The 12906-nt window shown below is 47.9% G+C and overlaps 1 protein-coding gene across 1 annotated transcript in view; it reads left to right on the plus strand.

Annotated features, from left to right (window-relative positions):
• The window catches only part of PGBD5 (piggyBac transposable element derived 5), a 97827-nt gene continuing 85246 nt past the window's right edge, over positions 326 to 12906 (plus strand). The window contains exon 1 of the mRNA XM_018042595.1: positions 326 to 660. Within this exon, the coding sequence (XP_017898084.1) occupies positions 327 to 660 (334 nt within the window). The 5' untranslated portion in view covers position 326. The remainder of the gene's footprint in view (positions 661 to 12906) is intronic.

Below are 12906 nucleotides of genomic sequence, written 5' to 3' on the forward strand. Positions count from 1 at the left end.
GAGCGCGGGGTGCCGCCGGGAGGGCGCGCGGGTACGCGGCGGGCGCCTAGGAGACGCAGCGGCGGTTGGAGCGGCGGCGCTTGGCTCGGGTCGCAACCTCTGCCTCCCGCCGCGGCCCGCAGTCCGCGGCGCCCGAGCTCCGAGGCGTTTTCCCGGGCGCTGGGCCCGCGGCGGCCAAGACGGCGGGCCGGCCGGGCACGGGGCGGCGGGCACTGTGCTGCGGGCTGCGGTGGTGGGGGACGGCGGGCCGCGGCGCGGGCCCGGGGCCCGGCGCGTGCGGCTGGGAGGCGCTGTGGGGGGCTGGCGCGCGGGCGGCGGCCGGGGCCATGGCCGAGGGCGGCGGGGCCGCGCGGAGGAGGGCGCCGGCGCTGCTCGAGGCGGCTCGCGCGCGCTACGAGAGCCTGCACATCTCGGACGACGTGTTTGGCGAATCGGGCCCGGACAGCGGCGGGAATCCCTTCTACAGCACGTCGGCCGCCTCGCGCTCCTCCTCGGCCGCCTCCTCGGACGACGAACCCGAGCGCCTCGGCCCCGCGCGGGGCCCCGGCTCCCCGGCGCCTGGCGCCCCCACCGCGCAGGAGTCGGAGGAGGACGAGGCTGGCGCGGGCTGGAGCTCCACACTGCGGGACCGCCCGCCCCCGCGCTTCGAAGACACTGGCGGTAAGGCGCGGCCCGGGGGAGGCCAGGCTGCCCCGGCGCGAGAATTCCAGATGCTCCGCCCGCCTGCTTGCGGGTGGCAGCTGTGCGTTTCAGGAAACACACGAGGCTGCAGGAGCAGGGCGCTAAAGTGCAAGCGAGGCTGCGTGCGGGTCTCGGCCGACTCTTCGTGGGTGGACAGGAAGAGGCGAGGCCGCGGCAGCACTTTGCGGCTGGCGAGGACGGGGCAGGGGGGTGCTTCCCTCACTTGCTAGAAGTGTCCTCGCGTCCTGCAACGGAAGCCAATCACACCTGTAGGGTCTCTCCTTAGGGGTGAGTTAGACTTTACTAGTTGAAGGAATACTGGAAACTTGACGTGTCTTGGGACTGGGGGAGTCATTTTGTATTGCTGGCTCCAGAGCAAGCTTACCCAGATGCTAGGTGTGGGGCAGGTAGCCGATGGAGGGAGGCTGAAAGGTTACCAGTGGCGTCTTCACTGGACTTTAGTTTTCTCCAGTTAATCAGAGAAACTTTCCGTGTCTTGCCATTCAGGATTTCTTGTGAAAAACAGGGAAGAGTGAAAGGATCAGTTTAGCAGCGTTAAGGTGCTTGCTTCAACAGAAGGAGCTTTCACGTGTTTCCTGCTTATTGCTATGGTCATAGACCAGCTGGAGAAGGTCGGAGAAAGGCTGGCAGCTCTGCTGTCTGAGATCCTCTTTGCTGCCTCCTTTTGGGGAGTTGGTTTTTAAATATCTCCACTTTCCCTTCAGAAGCTCAGCAGCCTCTGTCCTCTCTGGGAGGTGGAGGCCCACCGTTCCCACTTGTCCTCTGATGCTTTTGTTCCTTGCTCTGCGGCCTTCTTGGTCTTTTGTGGCAGTCCCTTGTTTCTGCACACTATTTTCATGGATGGACTTGCGTGCAGCTTGTAATGTTGACCACCAGGGAGTGGCTGCAGTGGGCTTGATGCTGGACGTTATGCAACTTTTCCTACCGCTTTCCCTGATGATTGTTCAACCAATGGGGAACATAGCACATAGGAGGACAGGCTCGAGGGACTCCTGGCTGGTCCTGGACTGGGATCAGGACATCATGCTGCAGCCTGCTGGTAGGGCTGGCTGGCTTCTCAGCAGGGAGTGGTCTGCAAACCTTAAGCAGGCTGGCTGCAGTGTGACTTTACTAAGCTACAGCTGGCCTTCCAGAGTCCAAGTTAGCTATACAGTGTTTGGGGTGGATCAGTTTAAAAGCATCTTCTTATTTGGGCTTTGATTAAGAGTTTGGGAGTTTTCAGTCACATCACTCTGTATAATCCTTTTCCACCCCTATTTTCCAAAATGTCATACGGTCTTCCAGCCCCAGACAATTGATTTCCTGTTGGCTCTTAAGAATTGTACCTGCCCAGAGCCCTGGTTTGGCAGGCCTTAGGCTGTAATGTCTGTGATCCAGTTTTTGATCTCAGAACACCTGAGATGTATGTCTGCTTGGGCAGATTACAGCATTCTGTATTGGGGAAAATAGGGAAGTTGTGTTAGGTTAAGCCTGGTTATGAATCAGATTTGTGAGGGCTGGTTTGAGAAGGTTAACATTTTTAAAGCAATGTTATGTTTCTTAGTAACCTATAAATGGGAGAAATTCTGCAGCAGAGCAATTTACCACTGCAGCAGTTAAATGGTCATGAAGAGCAGTTGGTGTTAGGTTTAAATTCTGCTTCCTTCAGATGTCTACTGAGTTCACACCTAGATCTGAGAATCACAGTCAAGCACTTTAACCAGACATTAGTGGTTATTTGTGGAGAAGGCGATGGCACACCACTCCAGTACTCTTGCCTGGAAAATCCCATGGACGGAGGAGCCTGGTGGGCTGCAGTCCATGGGGTTGCTAAGAGTCGGACATGACTGAGTGGCTTCGCTTTCACTTTTCACTTTCATGCATTGGAGAAGGAAATGGCAACCCACTCCAGTGTCCTTGCCTAGAGAATCCCAGGGACGGGGGAGCCTGGTAGGCTGCAGTCCATGGGGTCGCACAGAGTCGGACACGACTGAAGTGACTTAGCAGCAGCAGCAGCAGTGGTTATTTGATGCTATTTACACCTAGTTTTGTTTTCCTATTTTGTGTAGGAGCGCAGCTCTGCTTAAGAATTTTCTTTCTCTTTGCAGCACTGCTCCCTGAGGGAAGTTTGGGTGGTGGTGGAGGGATGAGGTTGATGGTTTATTATGCAAGAATTCAGGTTCCCTAAAACAATGGAAATGATTTATGGGGGCTGAAAATAGATGCAGAAATATGCTGCTGGTTAGAAAAAAAATCCCTGTATCTTAGTGGTATGGAGACAGATGTGTGCTTAGAGGCTTGAGAGCTGCACCCAGGTCACCCTGAGAGCAAAGAGGGTCAACCTGTGAAGTTTCCCAAGACTCTCCAGCCAGAGTGGGTTCCCCAGTTCCAGGAATGCAAGCTGCATTTCCCTGCATCTTTGTTTCCCAGTTTATTGATGGGTCTCACTGGGCTGATCTGGTGGGAAGAGGACCAAGCAAGAAGGTGACATTTTGATTTGTAATCAGCGCTCATCAGAGAAAACCCCTAACAGAAATTGCTGTTGTTGCTAGACTCAGATGAGGAAAGCAAAGGATTCTAGACTCATGGAACAGGTTTCCTGCTTGCCTCCTGCTATAAAAACAAACAAAAAAAACAATACATGTATGGAAATAGCATATACGCATGTGATTGTCTTAATTGTAAATGTATATCGCTTGTGCTGAGTGTGGGTGGTTTCTTCTGTCAGAAGGAACTTAATGACCGATGTCTCGGGACCCTCTTGATAACCTGGAACCCTTTTCAGACAGTCCCTGTGTAGGAGAGAGACACTGGGCACCATTTTGCTTTTCATCTGCATTCAGAGCTGCCTTTGGCCCCGTGGGAGGAGAGCACACAGTAGGGAGACTGAGGTGGCAGAGTGAGGAGGGTTGAGACTCTGACTGCCGTTCAAGCTGTTCTGGTTCCTCAGCCTCCTCCTTCTGTTTTTTACCCAGTGTATTTAGCTTCCTGGATCAGGCTCCCTAGAAGTGCAGCTGGCACTTATAGGAGGGGAGGTCCTCTCCCTCACATCCCCTTCTCTTCTTTCCCCTCTTCCTGGATCCCCTGGGATGATTTAAATACAAGGACATCCATTTGCTGCGCTGGCTGGCTGACAGGCTTTTAACCCCTATGTGGATGGAAGGTCAGCCTGGGAACAGAAAGTGGTTACTGGGGGCTCAGGGCCCAGAACTCTATCCTTGCAGGCACCCCCCCCCCAACCCCCCACCAAGACAGTCCCTGTCAAGCTCTCAGCCTCATCTGCCTGCTGTGGAAACAACCAACATAGCATGCAAACTCACTCTTTGGAAGCAGCGTGAAATTCAGCTGCTTTGGGGCTCCTGCCCTTTCTGAGCAGTCTGGTGATTCATTCTCTCTGACGAGGCAGAGGAACGGGCAGATCCGCAGACACTCAGGACCCTTCTGTTCACTTTGTGAGTCCTGTGTTGTGGCAGGCTGGAGTATGAGCTTGCTCTTTCCGTAAGAGGTTGGACTTCGCAGGAGTCTTCTTCCCGTGTACCATGTCATCATCAGTCATCATTCAGTAGGGAGCTTATGACCTTGAGAAGCTAGGGAGGAACATACTGCCTTGAAAATCAACACTGTGAAATGTCTCATCTCTTGAGTTTGTTGTTGGTTTATTTGGTTTAGAATCTTTTTAACTAACAAGGAAGAGAAACATCTTTTTCTTAAAACCAGAATTAAACCAATACCTTCTACTGTAATGGAATTTGTGAGCTAAGATCCTGGACCCCTCTCTCCAATGTCAGGTAAGCAGCTGCTCCCACCTTTAGCTCTGTAGCTCCAGGAGGAGCTCAGATCATGGTAAGCTGTGAGATGAATCGCATGCAGTCCTACCTGATACTGAAGTGTGTTCCCAGTCACAGAATTCAGAGAGGGGAGCTTTGTGGAGGAGATGTTTTGCTCTTTTTCCAGGAGTCTTTTCCTGTGATGGGGAAACGAGCTCACGATGAGGATAATAACACACAGTGTGCATCTGCAACTTGCTTTATCATGCATTATTGCACTGAATCTTCACAGGTACTTTGTGTGGGAGAAATTCTCTTCTGCACTTTACAGAGAAAGAGGTTGGTTTTTTCTGCCAGAGTCTTGGGGGTAATGAGATTACCTTGGCTAAGTGATCAGCACCATCTAAGTACTCAGACTTGATAATTCAGGAAAGGTAGTGAGTTGTTTTGTTTTTAATCTAGACTTTTTTCCAGTAAAAAATATTTATATTTATTTTCATGTTATGCATGGATGTACTATTTACTTTTTTGGAAGCATACATCGTTCTATGAGGCTTAATGCAGGTATGGATTTGTGTAACCAGTCCCACCATTGAGGAATGAAACAGAAGAGCTAGGATTTTATGTCATTTCTAGTTTAACCCCTGCGCCGCTGAGCACAAGGAGGTCAGAGCTCCTCTGCAGGGAGCAGGACTTTGGACACACCAGCCCCTGGGAGTACAGTGTGGTCTACTAGTCTTAAAGTCTAAAACTCACCCTTATTTTTAAAGAGCTGTGATTGTGTATTTTTTTCTTATTATATGTAATATATGTTCATTTTAGGAAGAAATGAAAAAAAAAAAGATAAAACTTAAAAATCCCATAATCTCCTGTTACTCAGAGATAATCACAGTTATCACTTTGAATGTATCCTTCATATATCTTAAGTTATGTGTTATTGGGTGACCTACTTTTAAATTCTAAGTAATATATTGTAAACATTTTCCATTTAAATTATAAAATGTCTTTTTTAAAGAATCTGTTCCCTTTGGGTGGGTATTGGGCTCATTGCCCCCCTCCCTTGTGCTTACAAATATTTATTTGTATTTTTTATGCTGTTATAAATATTCTTGAAGTTTAAGTTTGTGTGCACATTTTTAATATATTCCTCAGGATAAAATGATCAAAACTGAATTGAATGAAGATTTTGTACATTTTCACTTTTTCTTAATATCTGTGAAACAGCCTTCTGGAAATGCACCTATATAGACTCTGGTCAGCAGTGTACCAGAAAGTCTGTTAGAAAGTCTGGCTTCTAAGGCAGCAAATCAGTGTGTAATTCCTGCTAGCAGTGTGGTCCTGAGTGAGTGTTCCCTGTGAAAAAGCTCAGAGGTGTGATACACACAGTGCTCAAGTCATGCAGAGCATGACCGTAAGCCCCCCAGGCCCAGGTGAGGAGAATCCCTCCGTGCCTTTCCAGGCAGCACCTCTCTGCCCCAGGGGTAGCCATGCTCTGATTTCTGTCACCATCAATTACTTTTGCCTGTTATTTTGGTCTCAGTCTTAGTTCATCATTACATCTGAGATGTATGTAACAATCTATTTTTATTTTGCTGTATAGCATTCCATTGTATAAATACTACAGTTAGTTATCCATTTTTCGGTGTAAAGAGCAATATTGCATAGGAACCTGGAATGTCAGGTTCATGCATCAAGGCAAATTGGAAGTGGTCAAACAAGAGATGGCAAGAGTGAATGTCGACATTCTAGGAATCAGTGAACTAAAATGGGCTGGAATGGGTGAATTTAACTCAGATGACCATTATATCTACTACTGCGGGCAGGAATCCCTCAGAAGAAATGGAGTAGTCGTCATGGTCAACAGAAGAGTCCAAAATGCAGTACTTGGATGCAGTCTCAAAAATGACAGAATGATCTCTCTTTGTTTCCAAGGCAAACCATTCAGTATTATAGTAATCCAAATCTATGCCCCAACAAGTAACACTGAAGAAGCTGAAGCTGAACGGTTCTATGAAGACCTACAAGACCTTTTAGAACTAACACCCAAAAAAGATGTCGTTTTCATTATAGGGGACTGGAATGCAAAAGTAGGAAGTCAAGAAACACCTGGAGTAACAGGCAAATTTAGCCTTGGAACGCGGAATGAAGCAGGGCAGAGACTAATAGAGTTTTGCCAAGAAAATGCACTGGTCATAGCAAACACCCTCTTCCAACAACACAAGAGAAGACTCTAACATGGACATCACCAGATGGTCAACACCGAAATCAGATTGATTATATTCTTTGCAGCCAAAGATGGAGAAGCTCTATACAGTCAACAAAAACAAGACCAGGAGCTGACCGTGGCTCAGATCATGAACTCCTTATTACCAAATTCAGACTGAAATTGAAGAAAGTAGGGAAAACCACTAGACAACTCAGGTATGACCTAAATCAAATCCCTTATGATTATACAGTGGAAGTGAGAAATAGATTTAAGGGCCTAGATCTGAGAGATAGAGTGCCTGATGAACTATGGACTGAGATTCGTGACATTGTACAGGAGACAGGGATCAAGACCGTTCCCATGGAAAAGAAATGCAAAAATGCAAAATGGCTGTCTGGGGAGGCCTTACAAATAGCTGTGAAAAGAAGAGACGTGAAAAGCAAAGGAGAAAAGGAAAGATATAAGCATCTGAATGCAGAGTTCCAGAGAATAGCAAGGAGAGATAAGAAAGCCTTCCTCCGTGATCAGTGCAAAGAAATAGAGGAAAACAACAGAATGGGAAAGACTAGAGATCTCTTCAAGAAAATTAGAGATAACAAGGGAACATTTCATGCAAAGATGGGCTCAACAAAGGACAGAAATTGTATGGAGCTAACAGAGGCAGAAGATATTAAGAAGAGGTGGAAAGAATACACAGACGAACTGTACAAAAAAGAGCTTCACGACCCAGATAATCACGATGGTGTGGTCACTCACCTAGAGCTAGACATCCTGGAATGTGAAGTCAAGTGGGCCTTAGAAAGCATCACTATGAACAAAGCTAGTGGAGATGATGGAATTCCTATTGAGCTATTTCCAGTCCTGAAAGATGATGCTGAGAAAGTACTGCACTCACTATGCCAGCAAATTTGGAAAACTCAGCAGTGGCCACAGGACTGGAAAAGGTCAGTTTTCATTCCAATCCCAAAGAAAGGCAATGACAAAGAATGCTCAAACTACCTCACAATTGCACTCATCTCACACACTAGTAAAGTAATGCTCAAAATTCTCCAAGCCAGGCTTCAGCAATACATGAACCATGAACTTCTAGATGTTCAAGCTGGTTTTAGAAAAGGCAGAGGAACCAGAGATCAAATTGCCAACATCCGCTGGACCATGGAAAAAGCAAGAGAGTTCCAGAAAAACATCTATTTCTGCTTTATTGACTATGCCAAAGCCTTTTGACTGTGTGGATCACAATAAACTGTGGAAAATTCTTCAAGAGTTGGGAATACCAGACCACCTAACCTGCCTCTTGAGAAATTTGTATGCAGGTCAGGAAGCAACAGTTAGAACTGGACATGGAACAACAGACTGGTTCCAAATAGGAAAAGGAGTACGTCAAGGCTGTCTATTGTCACCCTGCTTATTTAACTTCTATGCAGAGTACATCATGAGAAATGCTGGGCTGGAAGAAGCACAAGCTGGAATCAAGATTACCGGGGGAAATAACCTCAGATATACAGATGACACCACCCTTATGGCAGAAAGTGAAGAGGAACTAAAAAGCCTCTTGATGAAAGTAGAGAGTGAAGAAGTTGGCTTAAAGCTCAACATTCAGAAAACGAAGATCATGGCATCTGGTCCCATCACTTCATGGCAAATAGATGGGGAAACAGTGTCAGACTTTATTTTGGGGGGCTCCAAAATCCCTCCAGAAGGTGACTGCAGCCATGAAATTAAAAGATGCTTACTTCTTGGGAAAAAAGTAATGACCAACCTAAATAGCATATTGAAAAGCAGAGACATTACTTTGCCATCAAAGGTCTGTCTAGTCAAGGCTATGGTTTTTCCAGTGGTCATGTATGGATGTGAGAGTTGGACTGTGAAGAAATCTGAGCACTGAAGAATTGATGCTTTTGAACTGTGGTGTTGGAGAAAACTCTTGAGAGTTCCTTGGACTGTAAGGAGATCCAACCAGTCCATTCTGAAGGAGATCAGCCCTGAGATTTCTTTGGAAGGAATGATGCTAAAGCTGAAGCTCCAGTACTTTGGCCACCTCATGCAAAGTGTTAACTCATTGGAAAAGACTCTGATGCTGGGAGAGATTGGGGGCAGGAGGAAAAGGGGACAACAGAGGATGAGATGGCTGATGGCATCACTGACTCGATGGACGTGTGTCTGAGTGAACTCCGGGAGTTGGTGATGGACAGGGAGGCCTGGTGTGCTGCAATTCATGGGGTCACAAAGAGTTGGACACGACTGAGCGACTGAACTGAACTTGTTATCTATTATCCTATCTGTGGACTTTTGGACTGTTTCCAGTTTGGGACTTTTATGAATACAGCTGCCACCAGGGTTCTTGTGCTTGTCTTTGATGGACATGTACATGTTTCCCTGAGGTGTACATACCTAGGAGTAGGATTGCTGAGTCATAGAGTAGATGCATGTTTCAGCCGCAGCACTGTGGACACTGTGGGCTGGGGGTCCCTTTGTTGCAGAGGCTGTCTTGTGCATTGAAGTATGTCAGCAGTACTCCTGGCCTCTGCCCATCGAAGGGCAACAGCACACCTTCGTCTAGTCACGACAGATAAACATATCACCGTGCACTGTCAGGTGTCCGGTGGGAACACAGTCTTCTGCAGTTGAGAACCACTGCTGTAGTAGATACTGCCAGATGGTTTTCCAGTTTACACACCCACCAGCAGTGTATGAAGTGTGCCATGTATTAATTCAGCAGGCATATCGAACCCTGCTGGGATAAAAGGGTAAGTAAGGCATGTCTCCTGGGGTCCAGTAAGAGAGACAAAGTGAAGAAAATGAGATAAGAGTCTGTGATCAAGGTAAACACGGATTAGATGGGATTCTAGAGGTGCCTCACCTAATCCAGCTGGGCTGGGGAAGAGGAGGTGCCTCTGGCAGAGGTGACCCCTGAGCTGCATCCTAAAGAATAAAAATGAATCCGGTGAAAAGGAAGGAAAAAGGCATCTTGAACAAGGGAGCAACTTGGGCACAGGCTGGGTGGGGTGGGCCATCTTTGCCTAAGGGCAGCCCCATTCTCCCTTCAGCTGAGCAGCCTTGGTGACAATGTCTTGAAATTTAATGTTTGTAATTGTTACCACTGCAACTAGCTGTAGCTAGAATCTGCATACTAAGTTCAGGCATAGATGCTGGATCCTGTAGGGAGTGGAATTTAGCAGGTTTGGCAAGAAATAAGTGCTCAGAGAGGGCAGAATCCTTGGAGAAGCACTGGGGTCTTTTTAAGACAGGAAGAGGGAATATGACAACCAAAGTTTCGGTGGTAAAACCTCTACTGGTAAGGGAAGCATAGCATTAGCTTCCAGAGGGGGGGAGATGTCACGCCACAAGAACAGTAGAGAACCTGAAATTTCATGTCACATAAAGGCACATGCTGCCTAGATTGGCACATCCCCACGCTCCGGGGATGGCCGGGGCCGGCCGGCGCCCCAGGCGTCGCGGGACCGCCCTCGCGTGCGGGTGGCGGTGGGATCCCGCGCTGGTGTTCCTGGGGGCCCGGCCGCGTGGCCCGGTCTTTTTCCTCTGGTCCCCGGACGGCGCCCGCGTCCCTGTCCCGCGGCCCCCGCCGTGCGTGCTTGCCGGCCCCTCCCCGCCGCCGCCGGCCTCGCCTCTCCTCTCCTTTGTGAATTCCAAGAAGAATTATTACAGAACCATGACTGGCCATACTTTTTTCAGTTTATTAAATGCCTAGTAAGTATTCGTGTATATTTAATTAATTTATTAATTAGGAAAAACAATCCTTTCACTTCTCCTATCTTTGCCATTGCTTCCAGCTTAGAACTGAGATATCCCTCATCTGGATGTTGGATCCTCTGTCAGCTGGGGTTCCCAGAGTCCAGTCTTGTTGATGCCCTGCCCTCTGCCTCTCTCTCTCTCTCTTCCCATTGTCTGTGGAAGAGTGATCTTTACAAACCTGAGCTTATCCTCTCTCTTCTCTGCTTAAAACTTTTCAGTGGCTTCAACTTCAAGTCAAAAGTAATTCCCAAGTCCTGCACAGGGCCTCCTAGCCGCCTTCCTTTCCCACATGCCTTTGGACGCTTGTCCTGCAACACTCTCCAGCCACTCAATCTGCCCATCTTAGAGCCTTTGTGCCTGCCTGCCTCTCACCTAGAATGTTCTTCCCCTCAATACTTGAATAGCAACCCTTGCTTGCTGGTCTGGTCTTGGTTCAAATGTCACTGCCTCCAAAAATCTAAAACTACCTTCTTCCCTAAGGTGCCTTTTTAAGCTAATTTTTCTCCCAGGTCTGAGATGTTGGATGTTTTGGTCACGGTAGTTCCTCAAGTTTTGTTGGATGAGCAGAAGAATAGATGGATGCAGAAGTAGATTTTTTTAAATGGCGTGGAAATTGATATCAGTGAATAAATGTTCACAAGGACCTGTGCATTTTTTAACATCCAAATTGTGGAAGTGTGGCTAGGTTGACTCACAGGGAGTGGGTTTCTTCCCAGAAAGGCACCAAAGCAAGTCTCAAGTGTGTTTTATAGGGATTTCCATCCAGGATGGAAGACTGGGGAACTCTCCAACCCTTGGGCTTCTACCCCCGGCCCACTTCCTAATTAACCCTCAAGCCAGGACTCTGTTAGGAATTTGTAGGGGAGCCAGCTGCTCGTGCTCCATTAATTTTTTAACAAACATTTGTGCATCACTTCCTATCTGTCAGATAGTGTCCTGAGTGCTTTCTAGCCTGTGTAATCCTCAACACAACAATGTGAGGTTAGCACTATTATTTTTCCTATCTTTAACTTATGGAAACTGAGTCACAGAGAGGTTAAGTGACAGAGTGGACTGGTCCTTTTGATTAGGGTATAAGCAAGCATCATGTACACCATGATTTATGCCAGTCAGATCAACTAACTAAAAAGTCCTTGTAGGGGGCTCTGAGTTGAAGGGCACTGTCATTCTCCAAATCTGTTTCACCTGTTGACTTTTATCCCAGGCATTGGCTGCACTTAATTTCCCAGCCCCCTGCAGTGAGAGGGGCGGCTGCCTGGGTTCTGGGCAATGGTAGATGAGGCAAAGTGTGGACCCCACTCTCAGGCCTGGTCAGGAGGGAGGCTCCTCTGGGCCTCCCTCTACCATCACCATCATCGTCATCATCTTCATTCTTATCATCGTCATCGTCTTCTTCATCACCACCATCATCACTGTACCCGCAGAAAACTGTGATGATTTCTTTTGCCCTGCAGGATAGAACAACGAGCGACTGTTCCCCAACTTTGTGCAGGGAGCTAGAAATTGAAGACTAGGACTCTGGACCAGGGAGTGGGTTGGAAAGGGAAGCTGGAGGGTGACCTGTGATGTGTCAGAGATACTGGGGCTACCAGGTGAAAGAACCTTGTGTCTGAATCACCATTTGGCGCAAAGCCACCCATGAATCAGTCATGTCTGCCATGGACTGCATTTATGAAGAAATGAGCTTCTGTCTTGTTTGCTCCATCATGCATTTGGCAGGGGCTTGGGGGAGTGGGTGGTTACAGCAGCCAGCAGAATTCTATTTGCACAGATGCTAAAGGAACGAGATAGATGCGGAAAAGCAAATTCAAATCAGTAGGGCTCTTATTGATTGTACAAGGATTCATAAGGAGAAATTATGAGAAAAAAACCTAGAGGGAAGAAAAATGAGTTCTTTGCATTCTCTCAGTGAAGTTCCCATTGTAACTTTGGAGCAGATGAAATGATGCAGGTAATCTGCCTGCACTGGACATTCTAGACTCAGTTATTACTTGCACGTTGGTGTTTTGAAGCAGTAGGGGATTGGAAAGAGGCTTGGTGGTCAGCTTCTGGTGGAGAGCGAGCATGCCTAGGGTAAAAGGCCCAGTCTCTGTTGAGTGCTCACCCTGCGATCTTGGGCAGGGGGCCCAGTGAAGCCCAGCCCTGAGAATCAGTAAAGACACATGGTTGAGCACAAAGCTGGTGCTTCATTCCAGGTAGCCGATTTTCATTCCTTCCAACTCCTTTTTTTCCTATGTGGCCAAATGGACATGATGGATATTATACTGCTTAGATTTTCAAAACTTTTTAGCAACCAGGAACCTCAGTACAAACCCAGGGGGGCTTCCTTTGAAGCTGGAGTGAGAGGCCCTCAGAACCTGTCCAGCTGGCCCTCCCTGGAAGCCCTGTGTGTGCAGCACCCTGTGAGTGCCCCAGGACCCCTCTATCAAGGGCTTTCAGCTGGGACCCAGGGTGAATGGAGGGAGACTTCCATAGGTGGGTGACAGACATCAGGGGAGA

This window comes from Capra hircus, chromosome 28 (genome assembly GCF_001704415.2).
Source record: "Capra hircus breed San Clemente chromosome 28, ASM170441v1, whole genome shotgun sequence".
Classification (NCBI taxonomy): domain Eukaryota; kingdom Metazoa; phylum Chordata; class Mammalia; order Artiodactyla; family Bovidae; genus Capra; species Capra hircus.